Source organism: Anser cygnoides, chromosome 17, assembly GCF_040182565.1.
Source record: "Anser cygnoides isolate HZ-2024a breed goose chromosome 17, Taihu_goose_T2T_genome, whole genome shotgun sequence".
Taxonomy (NCBI): domain Eukaryota; kingdom Metazoa; phylum Chordata; class Aves; order Anseriformes; family Anatidae; genus Anser; species Anser cygnoides.
The window spans coordinates 2706580-2726672 of record NC_089889.1 but is presented as its reverse complement, the minus strand read 5'-3'; the positions used below and the strand labels follow the sequence as shown (position 1 = coordinate 2726672).

The 20093-nt window shown below is 37.3% G+C and overlaps 1 protein-coding gene across 6 annotated transcripts in view; it reads right to left on the bottom strand.

The window, feature by feature from the left end:
- Nucleotides 1-20093, bottom strand: part of CLIP1 (CAP-Gly domain containing linker protein 1) — a 66984-nt gene that overhangs the window by 11697 nt on the left and 35194 nt on the right. For 2 of the 6 annotated variants that reach the window (XM_048073727.2, XM_048073728.2), the window contains exons 10-20: nt 17491-17595; nt 13517-14461; nt 11977-12093; nt 10892-10949; nt 10566-10649; nt 8882-9038; nt 8063-8228; nt 7744-7959; nt 4422-6707; nt 3122-3259; nt 1702-1808 (exon numbers count right to left, since the gene is read on the bottom strand). In XM_048073727.2, coding sequence (XP_047929684.2) covers nt 1702-1808; nt 3122-3259; nt 4422-6707; nt 7744-7959; nt 8063-8228; nt 8882-9038; nt 10566-10649; nt 10892-10949; nt 11977-12093; nt 13517-14461; nt 17491-17595 — 4379 coding nt within the window. The remainder of the gene's footprint in view (nt 1-1701; nt 1809-3121; nt 3260-4421; nt 6708-7743; nt 7960-8062; nt 8229-8881; nt 9039-10565; nt 10650-10891; nt 10950-11976; nt 12094-13516; nt 14462-17490; nt 17596-20093) is intronic. The other 4 variants (XM_048073737.2, XM_048073738.2, XM_066979317.1 and 1 more) reach the window with 2 other exon arrangements.

Here is a 20093-nt window from a genome sequence, read left to right as displayed (position 1 = left end):
AGTAAATGAATACACAACATCCAGCTGTTAGCTCTGATTTTCTTCATCCTATTTTTCCATGGAAGAAGCTCTTTTACAAAGCAAACCAATTCCATTGCACTATCTTCCCACCTCCAAAAGGCACCGATCTGGAGGCAGCAGTGTTGCCCTACCTACAGCCAGAGCTCCTGGGGACAAAACTTCCCCTCTCCTCTCTTTCACAAAGGCAAGGCACCACGTTCATCAACTGACGTCTCAGGGGTGTTCTCACTACCCTCATTACCACCGATCAAGAAATGCCTATTATCAAGCTAACACCTCACTGTAATTAAAAAAGGCAACACACAAAATAACTATGACAAAGATCAACTAAATATCAACCAGACCAGCAACCACTTATCCACAGTGTCTCATACCACTGGTAACTAGAGACCATATCCAGCAACTGTCTGGATTAATCTTAAGCAGAAAAAAAAAATAAAAATAAAAAGCACAGTTATCAGAATCATGAGAACACCTTTCAGTACAGAGGATTTTCGAGGAAGTAATTTCTATAAATATTAGATTGTAATTTGTCGGGCAGAATTTATATTTTGTCTTTCCATGAAATCAGTCTGCTACCCCATGCTGTCCTAAGCATGAGAGCAACTAGTCTAGAAATCATTATTTTGCTTTGGCATTTCCCACGTGCATAGAGGCAGGCAGGAATTGCAGAATGAAATCCAGCCTTTCTCGGACGAGGTTGCTCTCTATACAGACAGGCATGCAGTTTTTTAAAAGCAAGCAGTAAAAACTGTCAGTCGTAGAGAACTTAGAATTTATTCTGTGTGCTGATTTCCTTTGTGTCCTGTCTTCACCTCAGAGCAGCGGTAAGAACTGTCACAAAATGACTTATGAAGCTAATAACAATAATTAGTCACAGCTACTCTTGGCTATCAGTCCATATCCCAGATTCCAGCTCTCACTCTGTGAGTCAAGAAATTCTTCTCAGAGTGGGAACAGAGACTTGTGATTTAATGCTTTACATCTCTGAAAGCCAGGGGACATGCAGCTACTGCAGGGTAGCAATAATTAGGCTGGATTTTTGTTCATGGTGGCACACTAAAAGCTTTGATACAATGACATTCCACGTACAAATTACTTTATATCAGATGCTTTGCAGTTAATTTGTGTACAATGCCACACGTTATTCATTTGTAGCTCATAAGAGGTAGTTTCTCAAATAAAGCATCTCAAATGTTAGGAAATTAACTCTACTTTTACATAGTTCTATATATGGCGTTTGTATGGTACCAGTTAGAAAATCAGTCCACAGCATGGCACCACGAATAAACTGGGTAAGGCCATAAATGAAAAATGAAAGCAGAACCAGATTTCCTATAAACAAAGTCTCTTAAAACTACTTAACACTCCAAGGATACTTGTAATCAAATCCAAACAGGATTTCTTGACAATAAAACCTTTAAAGTAATCTAGTGCCCTCAGGTGGCAGAACGATATAATTCCTCCAACAAACAATGTTTCAAACCAAGCTTGAAGTGAAGGATTTCTTCAATAACTTGAGAATTCAGGAGCACTGTTCTGATTTGAAGTTATACGCACATCAAACTAGTATTTAAGTTTGATCTGCCTTATAAGCGAGGATACTGGAGATGTACTGAAAGACTTTTTTTAATGAAAGGTAAAAGTAATGGTTTAAAAAATTCACATAGAAATACTTACAATTCTTTTCTAAGTTCTTCCACTTTCTTGTTCTCTAGGTTTAGAAGCTCTTTTGATTTAGTAAGTTCCTCTTCATTTTTCAAGTTGTTTTGTTTAAGCATGTCCAACTTAAAGAGGAAAAAGAACTCATTACACTAATGAAACAGTAATGTTTCCAGGTGCAGCATTCAGAAAAGATATTCAGAAAAATGGAGGAAGTGACCTGAGCTGATCCACTTTATCATCATTATTTGTTAAATTAATTCTGACTTCACACTGAGAAGCATTTGTCTAGCAAAATTTGTTATGAGCCTTTCTGAATTCAAGTCTAGCAGCACAAAAACTTGGTGTCCACTGAAGAGGAGCTTACAGTAATCTGATGTATAGACCCTGGTATAAAATGTGAAGCTCCAAAGCACCTCCATTTTAAATGCTGTGCAACTCAAAGCATTATTTTTCTAACTCAACACTTCTTGTTAAAAATAGCTGTTCCCTTTGATATTTATTCTTCCAAGGTAACTGATAAAAAGTTCTTGCTTTACCATACCTTTATTTCCAAGAAACGGGAGGCTGAATGCTGTGCTTGCAACCGTAAGTAATCAATTCCTTCCAGAGATCGTGTTGCACAGGTTGAATTGTTGCATATCTATTTACTGAGCTTGTATCTACCACATAAATACCACAAGCTTGTGAACCTTATTTGTTCACATTCAGTGACACATTATCTTACATAACAGATAATCTTCAGTCACTCTCAAGGCATTACAGGACCCTGTGGTTGCCTTATTTTTTTTTAATCCAGAAAGTGAACTCCTGCCACTATTAACGTCACTGATTTTAATTCTCGAGCGATCAGATCTCCTTGGAAATCATTACCATTTCAGAACAAGCTGTTGCATTTAGGTTAGCCCAGCTGTTCACTACCCATTATTACAAGACATGCAAAAGATGAAAATAGCCATCAACAAGAGGCCACGGAGTGCTCAAGATCTGCAGAAGAGTTCCCAGTTCAATGTTAGTTCAAGATTCTCTGGGGCCAAAGAGTGTAAGAGAGATCAGTGAGGACATTTTCCCTGCTTTCAAACCCTGATGTATCACGAAGTGGTGGAAGGGCATAGACTGAAGAACGGGTCCCTGGAGGAACTGATGTATTTCTTGGACTGTAAGTTCTTTGGGACAGCTGTGCCAATGCATTTATTTGTACAGTGCATAGGTCAGTGGTATTTGTACCTTGTCAGACCTTGCAGCACTTCACTGGGGTGTGAAGCTGCAACCCATACAACCAGGAAACTGAAGCATGATTTTGTCTTTGGTTTCATCCCAGAAAGTAACCAAAGCCTAAAACACATATTTCACAAACTGCATACGCACTGCAAGAAAGATCCAAGTCACTTACAAACCAGGCAATACTTTTCAGATAAAAGCATTTAAATGTGATTACCTCATTCTGCAGCTTCTCATTTGTCTGTCTAGAGTTCTCCAAAGAAGCCAAAGTTTCAATCTTTTCTTTGTGAATGGCATCCTTCTCTTTGGTCACCTTCTCCACAGTCTGTAAAACATCTTCTGCCATTTTGACAGCCTGTGTATAAAGTGAGGATGGAGGAGAAGAAAGTATTACCAGTGGGACCTCTGAAAGCAAACCCACAATACTTTATGCACAGCTCCACTGTTTGCCAGATGCTTTCCAATTAAATAAGGACTTCAACTCTGAATTTGCATTCTGAAGCTGGCATAAAGTGTAAAAATAAACGGACGTGAGTAGATTCAGTTCCATGCAGAAACCCCATGCTTGGGTCACCACTTAGCCCATTTCTTCCTTTCTTTTTTATTTCCTGGATTTCTATTTACAACTGTGATTGCTCTTAGACTTCTGAATATTTTAGACAGTAGTAGTTCGTAGATATTCACTTCCAACAAACTTTTCTATTTTCAGAGAATGTGGAATTATAACAATTGATAAAAATTTGAATATAAATTAAAAAATAATTAGGAAATAGACCAATTATCACATCATTTTAGTGTTGTTTGTTATGCCCTCATAAAATGAAATAATTCACAAGTATATTATTAAAGTACCAAGGTAGGCATAAGCCATTCCTACAGAATACAAAATGGATTCAATATATCCTAAGTGATTTTATGGGCTTTGAGCCAAGGTGAAATTCAAAATGTTATTCAGAATTTGTTGGCGGTGAATACAAAACACTTCTGTGAATAAAAAGAACACAGGAGATGCCAATATCTTTAACAGTCTGAAAGTCCTATAATGCAAATGTAAACGGTTCTCCTGCATTGTTTTTTAATTATCCAATTACATTTACAGGAGTAGTACATTGTTTTTATATTTATTGAATAACTCAAATTTTTAGTTTGTTGTAATTCCTACACTAGCTATTAAGCTGCAAAGTACTTCAACAGAGGAACTGTCCGATTTCTTCTACCAGATTCAGAAAACAAAGCTTCCTTTTATTCACAGTTTTTTTTGTTTTCTTGCAACATTCAGCGACAACATAGGCTATTATATTTAGAAATACTTTAAAAAGAATTATTATAGTTAAAATGTATTTCAGACTCAGTTACAACTTAAAAAAACCCACGGTAATATATTGAGAACAAAGCTCCAGCCCATTTACCCTGAGATGAAGTGCTGATTGTGCAATGAAGTGCAGAGAGGAAACCATGGAGTTAGTGCTCAGTATTAGTATAACCATACTTGATTGTTTAACTGTATGTTTCAATACCTCCATTTTTTGCATTACTGTTTGGGCCTGGAGAGTCTCAATTTCTCTTAGTTTCAAAGCCAGATTGTTCACCTCCTCCAGCAGCATCTGATTTTTTTCCTCAGAGACCAGCAGTTTGCCCGAGAGGTCTATGTTAGTGTGCTCTAACAGAGCTACTTCCTCCTGCAGTTTATAATGGTTCTTGGATAATTTCTCCTTCTCTTTTAGTGTTTCTTCCCTACTGATGACCAGACTCTTCTGTTCAGCAAGCAGACTTTCATTTTCCTTAAGTAACTTGTTCTTCTCTTTCTCAGTCACCTCATGTTTCTGCTGAAGATCATCCAGCATCTTGGACAGACAGCTGTGCAAGTCCTGGAGCTCTGCTTTTGATGTAGACAAGGAAGCAAAGTCACTCTTCAGTTGCTCAATTTTGGAAGCCAGCTGCTCTGTCTCTGCACAGAGGATTTCTTTTTCTTTAATTATTTCCACCAGTTTAGTTTCGGATTTTTCTTTCTCCTGAACCAAACTTTCTTTCTCAGTCAGAAATTCTTTATTTTTCTCTCTCATCACTTCTATCTCTGTCTCTAAGAAGCTGATGTTATTTTGAAGCTCCAGATGTTCCAACAAAAATGATTCCTTGTCCAGTTTTCTAGCTTCCTTTTCTATGGTTAAGCTTTCTTTCATATTCTCAAGCTCTCCATTTAATTTCTGACACTTCTCTTGTAATTCGGTCCTCTCTCTGGTCAGTGTTTCTATGTTAGTAGAACAGGTCTTGAATGAAGATGATAGGACCTGCTTGTCACGAGACAGAGCAGACAGTTCATTTTCTAATGTTATTTTGGCATCCTGTGCCTCTTTCAGAAGATCTGAAAGGTCACGTTTACAAGCGATTAGCTCTTGATTTTCCAGATTCATCTTATTTAGCTCTTCCTTGAGAGCTTCAATGGACTCTTGGAGTGTGGTATTCTCTTGGGCCAGAACTCTCTTGGCTGAGATGTTCAGCTCATGTTCTCTCCTCATATCAGAAACCGCATTTTTAGAAGACTTGTTCTCATCAAGGAGCTCTGAGTATTTTCTCTCCAATTCATTCTTCTCTTTCAGAAGAGCTTCATTGTGCTTTTCAAATTGCAGCGACTTACAAAAAACAGATTCCTTTTCCAAGTTCAATTCATTTATTTTCTCAGTAAAGGTTTTCTCAGCAAGTATAGCATCTTCTGTGGCCTTAGCAAGCTTTTCAGTAACTACCTTATTTTCATTTAGAAGTTCCTCCTTTTCAGCCAAAAGCCTTCGTTCTGATGAAGAAAGAGCCTCTTTCTCTTGAAGTAACTTAATACATTCAGAGTTGGATGTCTCTCTTGAGGATTTAATTTCCTCAAGAAGATGAGTGAGACTAGCAAGGGAAGCCTTCAGCTCTGTATTGTCTTTCATCACCTTTTTAAGTTCCTCATGTTCACTCTCTAGCTCTGTTTGCATCTCTTCTGTTCTCACTTTTAATACCAGGTTTTCACTAACAGTATCAGCTGAACTCAGGCGCAACTCTTCTATACTTCTAAGGAGCATCTCCTTCTCGGACTGCAGACTCTGACTCATCTGCAATAGATGGTCCCGTTCGTTTTTTAAGGCTGTGTGTGTATTTTTAAGATCCAAGTGTTTATCTTGGGCCAAATCTCTCTCTGCAGTCAGAGTTGACAGTTGTTGTAGTAGCTCTTGTTGTTCTCTGCCCAGGTCATCGTAAGAACTTTTCAGCTTCTGAATGACATCATCTTTGTCTTTAATGACTGCATCCTTCTCTTCCAAAAGTTTCTTCTGATAATGCTCCAGTTCTTCTCGTTCCTTGATATGTTTCTGACATGCCACATCCATAGCATCTTTGTTGGCCTGAAGTTCTTTCAGCTGTTGGAGCAAGGTTGACTCTGAAGACCGGAGAGCATCATTTTCTTGAGTTATCTTCAGAAGATCTGCCTGTGCTGCCTCTATTTCAGAGAGTAATTTGCCTTTCTCAGAAATTAGTGCTACCTTTTCTGTGCTTTCCTGCTGGCTTTTGGCCTCAGCTTCTTCTCTCTGCTTTAGGATTTTTTTGTTTTCTGAATTAAGTTCTTCATTTATTGTCCAAAGCTCTTCTTGGTCTTGTTGCATTGACAAAATCTTTGATTCCAACTCTAGAAGTTTTGATAATAATGAACCTCTCTCTAATTTTAAAGTATTCCCCTCCTGTGCCAGAGTCTCTTTTTCTGATATCAAACCCCTCATCTTGTCTGACATTAGTTCAATCTCTTTTCTGGCTGATGCTAACACAGAGCTTAAGGACTAAAGAAATAAAGTCAGGGAGAAGGGAAAACAAAAATGAAGTCAAGCAGACAAATGAGAAATGTGCATTATGGGCAAACAGTGCTACTGTAATTTAAGTTTTTCAAAAAAGTGTATACGCTGGCACAAAGTCCCTGTGCAAACTGAACTGTTGTTGATATTTCATTACGAAACACCCACAACAATACTTTTTGGTGGTTAAATTAAAAATACCATGGTTACTGAGGTCCTCCGTACCAGACTTCGTCTTGGTTTTAGAAACAACTCTCAGTGAATTTTCTGAATGAAAATTAATCAGAAAGAGCCACAGAATGATCTCATCAGAATCTAATGAAGTTAAAATACAGGGAGTCATGGTAGGTACTTGTTTCCAGTTCTCAAAGTCACCTTCTGTAGCTAATTCTCCCCAAGATATATTGTCATAACCTTTTTAATTCAAAACAGCATATCATCGGTGTATCTACAAGTTAACTCCTGTGCCAATTTATACACTAAAAATTTTGATGAAGCATAAACAGATTATAGCCAATAACTAATAAGGGATGAAAGTAAGCAGCAATATCAAAGAAACAGGAGAAAAAATGAAAATTACTCAAGATACATACCAAATAGCTGCATGTAACACAAGATCATACTACAGAGCAACATTTCAATTGTGCAACACCTTTAAATGAAATATTTAAATAAAATATTTCACAACCTATTTTATTTAAAATTCATGCATTTAAAACACTGAGAACAATAATATCTGGCTCCAACTTATTGCACTGAACCAGATTATCAATGAACATAAAATGTTAATGTCAAAGAACCAAACTTCATGGATTCTTGTGTAATCCAGAGAAGACAACAGTAAGTTGTGTATGCTTCACTTCCCTAATCAGTATTAATTTGTTCTGGAAAAGTTCAAAACAAATATCACAAAAACCCTACTATAAAATGGTAAAGCTGAGGAAACAAAACAACAGAACAATAGTTCACTGACATACAAAGATATGAACTTTAAATTACTTGCAAAGTAACAAAGTATACATACTTTGGCCTGTTCTGCTTGCTTTTTCAGCTCCTCAGCCTGCGTTTCCAACTCATCATTTTTCTTTTGTGCAGTTTTCAGTGCCTCTTCTGCATCCAGCAAGTTCTGCTTAAACCCTTTAATGTCTGCATCATGTTTAGTGATCATCTCAGAAGTTTCTTTTTCATACTTCGCCTGAAGATCCTTATACTGATTTTGGTTAGTCTCGATTTGCTTTTTCTGATAGAACATAAAACAGTTGGAACACAGTTAAAGGTGCAGTGGTACATTGTCGTAACTATTCTCCCCATAATTAGCTAGTATTTTTTAATGTTTTTCTTACCATGTCCATTAGTTGATCCTGCATTTTTTTCAGCTCTTCTTGATGAGTCTTGAGAGTTTCTTGCTGACTCTGCTCAGCTTTCTGTGCTGTCTGTTCCACATTTTTCTGAAGCTGAACAGCCTTTTCATTTGCTTTTGTAAGCTCAAGTTGTATTTGCTCCAACTGCCTAAAAAGACCAAATAAAAGAACATTACTTTTTGCTGACAGCATGACAAGCACAGAGATAAAAGACTCTAAATTATGCTGAAGTCCTATATTTTGTCCAAGCATTTAGGAAGAGATTTAATTATTTAACATATAGAGAATTTTCTGCTAAATTACACAATACACAAGTGGGTCCAAGCACTTGCTTGTGTGCAGAGTAACACCGTTGCCAGTTAACTTGCCCCCAGCCTGGGGTTCTGAAAAGATAAAGAACTATTCTACCCACAATTTTTATTTGAAAGAAACCACATTTTCTCTTGCTGGTCAAAAAAGAGACCCGAGTATCTCCTCCACTTTCAAGTAAAAGCCCAAAAACTTATAACCAAATAATTACAAAGCACAATTATGAAACAGTATGTTATTAAAATGCTCATTTGCTCTGAACAGTGAGAAGTATATGCTACATGGAATTTTAGAAATTATAAAAGTGAAACTCTTCAAATCACCCAGAGGAGACTATTTTGATTAATTTAGTCTGAAAGACTAAGTTCACTCGTCACATCAATGTGACACTCAGGAGCATCTTGCTCAGCTATTTGAAATGAGATAAAATGAGAAGCAAGGAATGTGGGAGTAAAGAACTAATGCAAAAATGTTCCGACAATGATGGAATACCTTTCTTTTAACCGCAGCTCATCATTCATTTTTGTAAGCTGGGCAGAGCTGTCCCCTGATGACTTCATGATCTCTGCTATGTCATTTTCTAGTTTGACTTTAGCTTGAGTCAGTTGCTGTTCTCTCTCTTCTCGCTCCTTCAGTTTCTCCTCCATCACTGAGCAAGACAAAAGTTAGTAGTCTAGCAGATTTAATACAAAGGGAATATGCAGAGTAGCTAGAAGATCATAAAGAACTATAAACAGAATAATATTGATGCTACAGACCTTCCAAATTACCTCGTCAAAATTAAAAATTATAATTGGTTTGAACTTTGCGCTGTGAGCTGTAGCAGAAAGTTAAGAACACTTCAGAAATAGCAGTAAAGCAACTGGTGAAGAAGTTTTAGGTTTTTTTTTCTAGAAGTGAATCACTTAACTTCAGGCCACGAGAAATTGTTAAGAGTCCTAATGCATATCAGAGGGTAACCAAGCAGTATAATAGGAGAAGCATGCGCACCTCTCCAGCTGTTCAGCAGAAGAGCGGAAAACAAACAATGCAAGCAACATGAAGTTACAGGGAAAAAATCATGGAATCAGAACGGTTTTGGTTGGAAGGGTCCTCAAAGACCATCTACTTCCAACCCTCTGCCGCAGGCAGCGATGCCTTCCACTAGACCAGGCTGCCCAAACCCCGATCCAACCTGACCTTGAACACTTCCAGGGATGGGGCATCCACAGCTGCTCTGGACAGCCTTCTCCAGTGCCTCACCACCCTTATAGTAAAGAATTTCTTCCTAACATCTAAACTAAACCTACTCTCTTTTAGTTTAAAACCGTTACCCCATACCCTATCACTACAGCCCCTGATAAACAGTCTCTCCCCATCTTTCCTGTAGGCCCCCTTAAAGTACTGGAAGGCAGCTATAAGGTCTCCCTGGAGCCTTCTCTTCTCCAGACTGAACAACCCCAAATCCCTCAGCCTCTCTTCACAGGCGAGGTGCTCCAGCGCTCTGATCATCTTTGTGACCTTCCTCTGGACCTGCTCTAACAGGTCCATGTCTTTCTTCTGCTGGGGACCCCAGCATGACTCAGGCCAGGGCAGGCACTGCCACCAAGGGTAACAGCAGCCCTTGGCATGACTTGAGTCCCAACAATGCCTTGAAAGACTTGCTTACAGTGTACATAATCATTCCTAATTTCTTTCTAATTTGGTTTTAAATTGAGATGTACAGCTAGACAGATACAGCAAGCCTCCCACCTGCCAGATAAGAAAAAGGAGACAACCAGACTAGCACACTGTCTTTTTGACGTCCTTAAAAAGAGAATACTGTTTATGTGGATTAATTAGTTTATACTTGTAAAGCTTCAGTCTGGTCACTAAGTCTTTGTCTGGTACTTGACCATTACCACAGCATGATTTTGTTGCAATGTTAAAGCAAAAATTTAACTACTGATTTGGAATACACTCAGCCAGGAAATCTTTTGCCTTACTGCACTATTTCCTTAACATCACGGTCACCTTGCTGTATCACTATACAGTGCCACAAAAGTTAGTTTTGCCTAGAGAAAAGGCTTTCTTTTGATGGCATATGCATTTGTGAAAGCATTACACGCTATGTAAGGTATGGCAAGCTGAGCAGGAGGCATAAGAAAGCACAAAGCTGATGCATATTTCAAAACATTCCATTTTATTACGTCCTTACCAGTCAAATTAGACTTCAGTTGTTCCAGTTCTGAAGACATGAGTGCAAATTGCTCTTCTTTTTGGTTTAGTTTTTTTATTGTTTCTATGCAAGTAAAATTTTAAAGACAAAGTTAGTAACTACTTAGATTCCAACAATTCTACCTATTTGCAAGGTATATTACTCTCAAGAAGAGAGGCTGCAAGTAGTCCTGTCCTTTCCCTAGCTGCTGAAACTGCTGTATCGCCAGGTTTAAATTTGAAAGCACGTGAAAGAAAACACTTTTATTTTGCAGTATAATTTTCTGTAGCTTTTAAGATCTTCATTTACTTTAGTAGCAGACATACCTTGCATAGTTTGTTGAACGTTTTCTGCTTCATCAGCTGCACTAGTAAACTTTTCTTTCTGAAAAAATAGACAAAAACCTAAGGTCAGGTTTGATGTTAACAGTATAATTCAACCACTGAATTTATATTAGGTATTTTTTCATGGAGAAAATATATCAAGTTTTCACTCCTGTCATAAATAGACCTGAAGTTTTTGAATTACTGTTTAGCAGAGATGTATTCAACAACATAATGCAAGATTTCTCCCTCGCCTTGTTTGTAAGCAAGTCCCTAAACTTTCAAAATAACTTCTCCATCAGCAAGCATAGCAACAGAACCGCAGCCACAGAGTCTCTTGTAGGAGACATTATGTGTGGGCCTCTCAATGTCAGAAGCTATCCACGTTATCCATGTTACTCATGTGCTGCACAATGGACTTCTGCAACCCTGTGATCAATCTCACACGAGCGTTTTCCAGCTTTACCAGCAGGAAGAGATGCTAGACTGTGAAAAAAAGGTAGGATGTTGAGGAAGACAATAAATGAGTCTTCTCCATCAGCCTCAAATATTTACTATGGCCACAGAAAGATTTTATGACAGGGACAGTAAAAATTACACAGCTTGTCTTTTTATTGCTAATTAGCTAGTTTCTCAGGAGAATCCCACCCATCCACAGGATACCTACAAAATTAATTAAAATTGCAAAATGAGAAATCAGGTGAAAACTATCTTTGAGAAACATTTGAGAGACATTCCTGTAGCAAGCATTAATTTATACAATAGTTATGATGATAAAGGGCCATATGTTCCTTCAAGAATAGTCTAAATTTAAAGCTGCACGATGCTTTTGACGTGGCTTAATATGTTATCTGAAATCTCTAATGGATGAGTTCTATTTAAACAAATCACCTGATAACACAAGTCAGGTGAAATGCTCTTTTCATTCTGAGATGGATCTTATTAGTCATGAGCCATTGCCTTCTATTCATGAAGATCATAGCTTTGAAAGACTGCTCAGGCAGAACTGATCCTCAGAATTCAATTATGCTCTCACCACGAAAACCAAAATCCAGCGGATAAAGTCAAAATTTTTGATTATTACTCACCAAAATCTGAAGTTCCTTTTCCAAAGAATCTTTAACTTGATTTACTGCACTCAAGTTTTTCTCAAGGTCAAGAAGCTTTTGCTCTTTGCCCTGCAGTTCTTTGGCCAGATTACTAGCCTAACGAATATGGTCAAATGGAGTAAAATAAAATTACAAACATGAATGATAAAAATAGGGAAATTAAAAGTTGAATCTGAAATAAATAACTAGAATATTAAAATCACTGTAAGATGACAAAATAAAAATAAACTGAAGGAAAAAGAAATGTAATGTGTTAACTGAGTGAAGCTGATTTCCACTGATGACTACATCACAGTACTAATTGGATCTTGAAATGCTTGAAATAATGATTAAAATTTAGTTATCTTAGAATTAATGGTGAAAACATTTAATGGCAGGCATTTTGGAGTACACTGAAACATTTCAAAATACAGTTACAGCATCAGTTGAATTAGCAGTTTTGGTTCTTAACTGTTTTAATCTTTTGAACTGATAAATTTAGAATTTATGTTTCAACTGGCTATTCAGACCAATACACATATGGAGATGTCATTTTCCAAAAGGTTCTGTACCTCACCCAGGAGGTAGTGCAGAAACCCAGCATGAGCTCAAAAATTGTGCCAAAGGTCCACAGAAATCTAGTATCTTGGAACCATCTGCGAAGGACTTAGGAAAGCTGTTTCCAGCTACCTTCCCACTACTTCTACAACTGGAGCTCTAGCTTGTCAGGTCATGCATAAGTTGGGGATGTTTGGGCAACCCCCCAAATTAAATGGAAACTTAACACTGTTATTATTAGCTGCAGTGGCAGAACAACTTTCAAGTACTGAACGGCATAGCATACTATCAACCTCAAAGAGACACTTCATCCAAAACCAAGAAAAACCTCATTAAGATACATCAAGCTGCAGTCTGTGCTTCAAAAATATTGTGAAAAGGTTCCTGACAACACCACTGCATACTCTTATCTTTAAGGAAAGTTCCTCCAGGATTTTTTTTTGTTTGTTTGTTTCATTTTTAATGGCATTCTCTTGCCTCTTCCATCATCATCTTTGATGAGAGGAAGGGTGAAGATACTAATTCTATCAGCATTTCTCTAGGTGGAAGATTGGGAACACAGATTCTCTTTACAACTCAATGTAATCAACAGAGGAAAACATTCCCCCATGAGCTCCATGTCATATTATCTGAATATTTTCAAACTTCCACCAAACGTTAAAAATTTGTATGTGGGTTCTTCTCCCGAATAAACCAATAAAGTAATTTTTCCATAACAAAGTTTTCAGCAGAGGCCTCTGTAAGTCTGCAAGAAGAAAGTACAGCAAGAAATTTTCTTTTGCTGAGTGGTGCAGACCAAGCAGAAAAACCTGTTTAGAGATCTGACCCAGTTAACGCTTTCTCTGCACCTCCTCAGATGGTACTAAGACACTCTTTTAATACAACAGTTTTTTTCTGTGATGAGTTTGCTATAGCAGTTTAGAACAATACAAATGTAAAATAAAAGCAAAGTAAAAATAAAAGGATGGATGTTGATACAAACCTTGCTACTTTCATCAACCTTTTCAGTCTCTAAATTCTGTATCTGTTTCTCAGCTGCCTCAAGCTGCTTGCTAAGTTTCTGGACTTCCAATTTACCTTCAGAATTGGCTTTCTGAAGTGCATCAAGGTCCAAAAGCTTTTCTTCAGAAGCTTTGATCTGTTGTGTAAGACTACCAATAACTTTGGTTTGTTCATTGCACTTGGCTTGCAGTACCTCTAGCTCCTTTACCTTTATTTCAGCTTCCTGTAATTTGTTTAAAGTGTCTTCCATTTCTACTAGATGCTGATCTTCCACACTTTCCAGTTTGGTCTTCAAGCTTTCCAGGTTTTGCTCTTTCTCCTCTGTAACTGCTATTAATTTTGCTTTCAGGGCTTCGATCTCTTTTAAATGATGAGACTTTTCATTTTCCTGCTTCAGCTTTAAATTTGACATTTCATTTTCATAGTCTAATTTAATCTTCTCAATTTGAGTCTTTAACTCCGCAAATTCTGCTGTCTGAGCCCCTACACCTTTGCTGAAAGAAACTTTTAGTTCTTCCATTGCTTGCTGATGGGAGGCAATTGCAGATTCCAGCTTTGATTTCCACAGCTCCGTTACATCTGAATTCTCCTTGTTGGCATGATCAAGCTTAGTTTTCAATGATTCATTTTCTTTTGCCATTTTCTCATTTGAAGCTGAAAGTGATTTGATCTCTTTCCGAAGTGCTTCTTCACTGATTTCAAACTTCTCTTTCAGTGAATTCATCTCGCTCTGATGTTCTTTGCCAACCGCTGCCATTTTTTCTTGCAAAGAACTTATTTCTTGTAACAATGAAAGAGAAGTATCCACATCATCAATGTGTTTGCTAGACTCTAATCTCCCTCGAAGCTCAGCTACTTCCTTCACCCGCAATGCTAGATCTCTTTCTAGTTCCATGATGCGAGATTTTTCTGATACTGTGGCCACCTATGATTAACAGCATTTTAAGAAAAGAAGAAGAATTATAAAAGATATGTTTAATAGACACAGATACTTAGACCACAGTGAAAAGAAATTACCAAGCATTGCAAACCAACATCAGTAGTATATTCTTACCAGCATTTTGGATTATAATACCTCTGAGTTTCATTGCCAAATCCTACTTTTATGGAAGTGCTAAAGAAACTTTAAGTAAAAGAAAATGCTGCTTTTATATGGAAGGCTGTGAAACAAGACCAACTGTTATTTCATTTATGTATAAACTATTGCTAAAAAAAGTACAGATGTCCACATCTTTGTGTTCTGTGCATTTTGAATTCCACCTTTTGGGAGAACATATTTAAGTTGATTTTTCTGAAGTTATCTAGAAATACCAACTTGCTAAATAACAGCTTACAAACTACACTTATGTATATTAAACACATTTAAGAAAATGTTTCTCAGAACTATTTTAAAGCAGACTGAGATAGGAGAACCCCCGGGTCCCTAATTGTTGAAATAATTGCTTCCAGATTCATTTTATGCCAGTTATGAGACTGTCAGAGAAAAATAATTTTTTAGCCTACAAATGCCTGAAACTCCTTTGATATCTAATCCATTGTTCTCTCTGAAAAAAGTGTCCTCACTTTATCTGAGCTTTTCAACAACTGTTGAAGAAACTTCTGGTATGCAAAAACAACAAAGCCAGCACAATGATTTCTAATTGGGAAATCACTGTTTCAGCCTCCTTATACCAACATTCTGAAAAAATATTACTTACCTGCAATTGCTCTTTAAAAGTACTTATTATACACTACCTTCTTGGTTTTATAATATTCAGCCCTGCCTTCGAGTCATGTGTGTGTGCATGATTATAAATATGCTTTCAAGAAGTACCAATCGTAGGTATTATGACACATATTCAAACATCTATTCTGATCTAGTCAAAAGATCTAATACTCCGCATCTTCCTAATTAAAGAAAGTGGTTGGAATAGACAAAGACACGTAGGGAGTATTATCTGAAGCGAGCAGTGCATAAATCATCACAGAAAAGCAATGGGATTATTTGAAAAAGTACAAATACATAGACAAATAATTGAATTTTGAGTATCATACAAAAACTGTCAAGCGTTTATTTGCCTACTCTGCTATGGACAGAAATGAGAAAAATGTTTTCATTCTTTCTGGTGAAGAAACCCTTTATGAACAGGGAAAAGGTAAAAAATATTTTATGATCCTGCAGGAAAAAAAATCACAAGTAGAGAACTAGCATCTCTTTCCAGCTGAACCCTGTGCTTCGTAAGTTTTAAATATTTGTGATGACCTTCAGCTTTGTTTGGAGAAAGATAACAGTATTAGCTTTTATCTTCTAAGACAAAGAAACAATGTAGGAACTAGAGGAATTTCACACCTTGTCATGCAGAAAACTTGTCAGTTTGAGAAAAAGGCAGAATGAAATTCACTGCTTCATTATGTCAAGCAACCGTGAAAGATTTAGATTATAAAATGTACCATAAAAGAGCCAGTACTCATGGTTTATTTCCATTGCATTGCTCAACACTGAAAATGTACCTGATTCGTCACCTCTGGAAGCAGATTTACAGGTTTTCAGTAAGCAGACACCTGATAACCGAACCTGAATGGTGCCCTATTAAGTATCTGTTACATTATCTGTTACTGGGTGTTTGCTATCTCTTTATAAAGATGCCACATACCAGAAACAATGAACAAGGGCATCTTGAAGTAATATCGGTGGTATGTACTTACGTGTAAAGAATTTAGGACAAAAGGCACTTATAAACAATGGCATATCATTAGGTGTGACCTAGATTCTCTTTACATGGCTGGACCTGACAGAAGGGTATGGAAATATCACCTTCTGCTACTGTTTAGCTACCATTTAGTTGACCTTGTTGAAATGCCCAGTAACACTGGGAAAACATTAAGTTCAACAGAGGTGATCATTAGTGAATTCTTACTACAGCTGCGAGTTCCTTCTTCCCATCTTCTCTTTAGCAGCTGTAGTTAGGCTGGTCACCCACAGAATGACCCATTTTTGGAAGTGGTCAATGTGCTCCTACGGAACAACGTTCTGTTATTTGCACAGCGAAGCAACCATCCCATCCTCCTCTCAAAGCCAGGGATTCCCTACCATCCCCATAGCATGCTCCTAGCTTGTGGTCATTTCAGATTTCTTGGATTTGGCATTTCATGAATGATTTATGAACTACTGAATAAAAATTAAAATAAATAAACAAATCTCACCACCAAAAACTGTTATGCCTTTGCTGTCAAATAAGCTCACAGACATAATGCAATGTTAGAGCACAGTAGGCTTTTCTAAAAGACACGTGAAGAGCTGAGGTCAACTACAGCAGCCTTGTGGGCCTTGTTTCAAATAAAACTGAGTACAGTTAGCACCTCTCTAGCAAGAAAAAAACTTTCAGAAACATGCTGAAAATCTTAGGAATCAACCTCAGCTAAACCTGTCTTGGGAAAAAGTATGTTTTGGGACTCTGTAATGTTTTGACAGGAATAGTATTACTAATACTACTGGATACCCAAGAAAAGATTGTGTCATGGGTAAAAAAAAAAAAAAAAAAAGAACTAAAAAGTACTGCAAACCTTGACTTAGCAGATAGCACAGCCACTATTTAGGACCTCAGAAACCCAGCCCCCACATTCTAAGTTTGTGTAAAAAGCACTGGCAAACTGGAACTTACTTCTTTTGGATATAATGAACTATGCTATTTCTGCCACTTTTGGCCTAGATTTAAGCATTACTTTTGTGCTTTGAAATCATCTTACCTGAATTCTTCTGAAGAAATGAGTACACATATACAGGCATACACACACACACAACCGAAGCTCAAAATTAATGCTAATTTTTAAGTGTGCCAGCTACATCTATAGCAGGTACTGATCGTGGCAGGAGCAAGAATCTCTTTCAGCATGTGTTAAACCCAGCAGGCTGTGTCATCAGAAATCTTCCACAACACAAATCAGTCTTGTTATTTAAATAGTGAAAACCATTACCCTAGTGTCTTCTAACTCCCTCTGGAGTTTGTCAGCTTTGGTCTTTTCAAAGAGCAGGCTCTGTTCAAGCTCCTTAATGCGGGCATGCTCCAGTTTGGTCTGCGTCTGTTAGTGAAAAGGGAAAGGAAGAGAACACAACGGTGCCACCATCACATGCCAGCACACAAGGAGGGAGCCACATGCAGGCCGTGCTGCCAGAATCTTCTATCAATGATGAGCAGAGAAGATGCAGTGGATAAAATGAACAGGGAAATGCTATGGATGAGAAAGATGGACTGAAAAGTGTAAATGGACTGATGTGTAAAAAATAAAAAATAAATCACAAACGAAGAAGTATGAACAAAAACGTTTCATGCAGCCAAGTAGAAGTTATTTATCAGTACATGAAGTTTTCAGCACAAATTAGAATAGTTATGAAAAAGTATATATAAATATATATACACCTGTTCTAAGAGGATGATATGTCCCTTTCCTCGTCATCCCACTAACTTTTTTTAATGCATTGGGCTTATTTTTAAATGATTTAATTATGAACCAGGGGAGAATTCACTACTGAAGCTCACGTAACAAAACTTTTTTTTTTTTTAAAGCAATAGTAGCTGCATCTCAAGTTTTAGCCATAAAAATCCTTTTGGTCAAGACCAGGGAACATTAAGGTTCATTTGTCACTAGGGTATGGATTATTTCAATAGAAATAGAAAGAGCATGGTTGCCTATAACTGCAGAACCCCCTTAGTTTATCCCTCTCCTCTTCTTCCAAAAAGAAACCTAGCAACAAATAAGATTCTTCAAAACCAGGGGAAAAAGTGAATCAGCCTGGTTGTTCCATAATTGCTGAAGCCTAAATACATTGAACAAGATGTAGAAGTGATAAGATTAAAAAAATAAATTGTAATTCTCATAGGTTCCTAAAAAGCACAGAAAGTACATGTAACAAAATAAGCAGCACCTCCTGCCTTTTGGTTATAAAGAGATAGAATTATTTTTTTTAGCAAGAGCACAGAACATCAGTAAACTCGATATCTAGGCTCCAAGATGCTCCAAGAAGCCCCCAAGAGAGCTTGAAGTTTGAGAGATGCAAGTAAAGTCCAGCAGTTAGTTCATATCTGTCTGACTTACACCACTGAAATGGGGAACATGGGTGAGTGTGTGTGTGTGCACGCGTGGGTGGAATAGAAAGAAGTAATATAGAGTTATTTCTGAAATGCTGAGATCCAAGTATTGTGTCAATCTTGACTGGTCACTGTTATTTTAAATGTACGAAACAATCCAAATTAAAAGTATTCTGAAAGTGCACTGTTGCTTCACGTGTCTTTTCCAAAAAAGGGCAGCTTAAGGACCTTGCCCGCATCAAGAGTAAGGTGGATCTCCAGAAAAAAACTGAATGATGTTCTGTCTGGTTATGCTAAGATGTGATTAAGAGCCCAAGAAGTTGCATCCATCAGCCTTGATGGAAGTTCTCTAGCTTCAGCAGTTACTTTACTACAGAACAAGTAGTAAAGTAGTAAACAAGTAGTAAAGTAGTACACAGTAACCCCCAAGCCTTATGAACTGCTATTAGTAGAGGAGAGTCCTGCAACCTGAAAAGCTACCCATTGAACACTGGGTTGAAAGAATTCAAAAGGAAGGAAGAGCGTGAATCATTCCAAAGCCACACTGCTGCCAAACCCACAGCACAGCGGTGTGCACACAGCTGGCAGGACACTACTGCTTCTCTGATCTTTGCAAATGCTATTTAAATATCCCTACAGAACTGTGTTATTTATAGAGTTGACAAGCTGATTAGTACTGCCTCCAAACCAGCCACAGCAGTCAAAGATCCTAGGCAGTCTCTGCAGAGAAGGTGAGATAGGGACGAAACTCTTGTTTTGCTTCAGGCCTGTTCTCTAATCACAGTATTCCTTCTGACAGCACCAAGTTATCTTCCTCTCCCAAAGCATGTAGACATCTGGTGGTTTCAAACAGTTTTTTAAAACATTTTTCCAGCTGAAAAAAGAGTTGGCTGTTTTATTATGCAGTTACTAGGTCTAAAATACTAAATCCCTAAAGCATTAAAACTTGCTTCTTAGATTTGTTCTGGTTTTGGTATTCCATAGCAGATTTGTTTCTCTATCAGTGGAAGATATTCAGTGTACACAAGGAAAAAAAGAACAAAAACACAAACATAAAACATGAGAACATGGGTTATTGTTTTTGTCTCTCACAGTCTTTGAAAACTAAACTAAATATTCTAAGGGAAATAAATATTTCTAAAAGTGGCTATAATTCAGCCCCCTCTCTGAGACTGATTAGTATTACTTCTGTTCCACAACAAAATTATAAGTCTGAAAATGAATCTATTTTTAAAAATTGAATATTCATGCCTTTCTTGCTCTAAATCCCATTAGGGATTTATTAGAAAACAAGTCCCAAACCTGATAGCTGCAAAATTCTCCTTGCATCACTTTGTAAAATATGCTACCTTAAGATTTGCTATACTACACATAAAAAACAAAATACTTTGACCATTAATTTTATTGAAATTGCTTTGATACTGCATAGATCAGATATACCATCATCAATTATGATTGTATGATTACCATTTTTTTTAACCCCCATCTCTT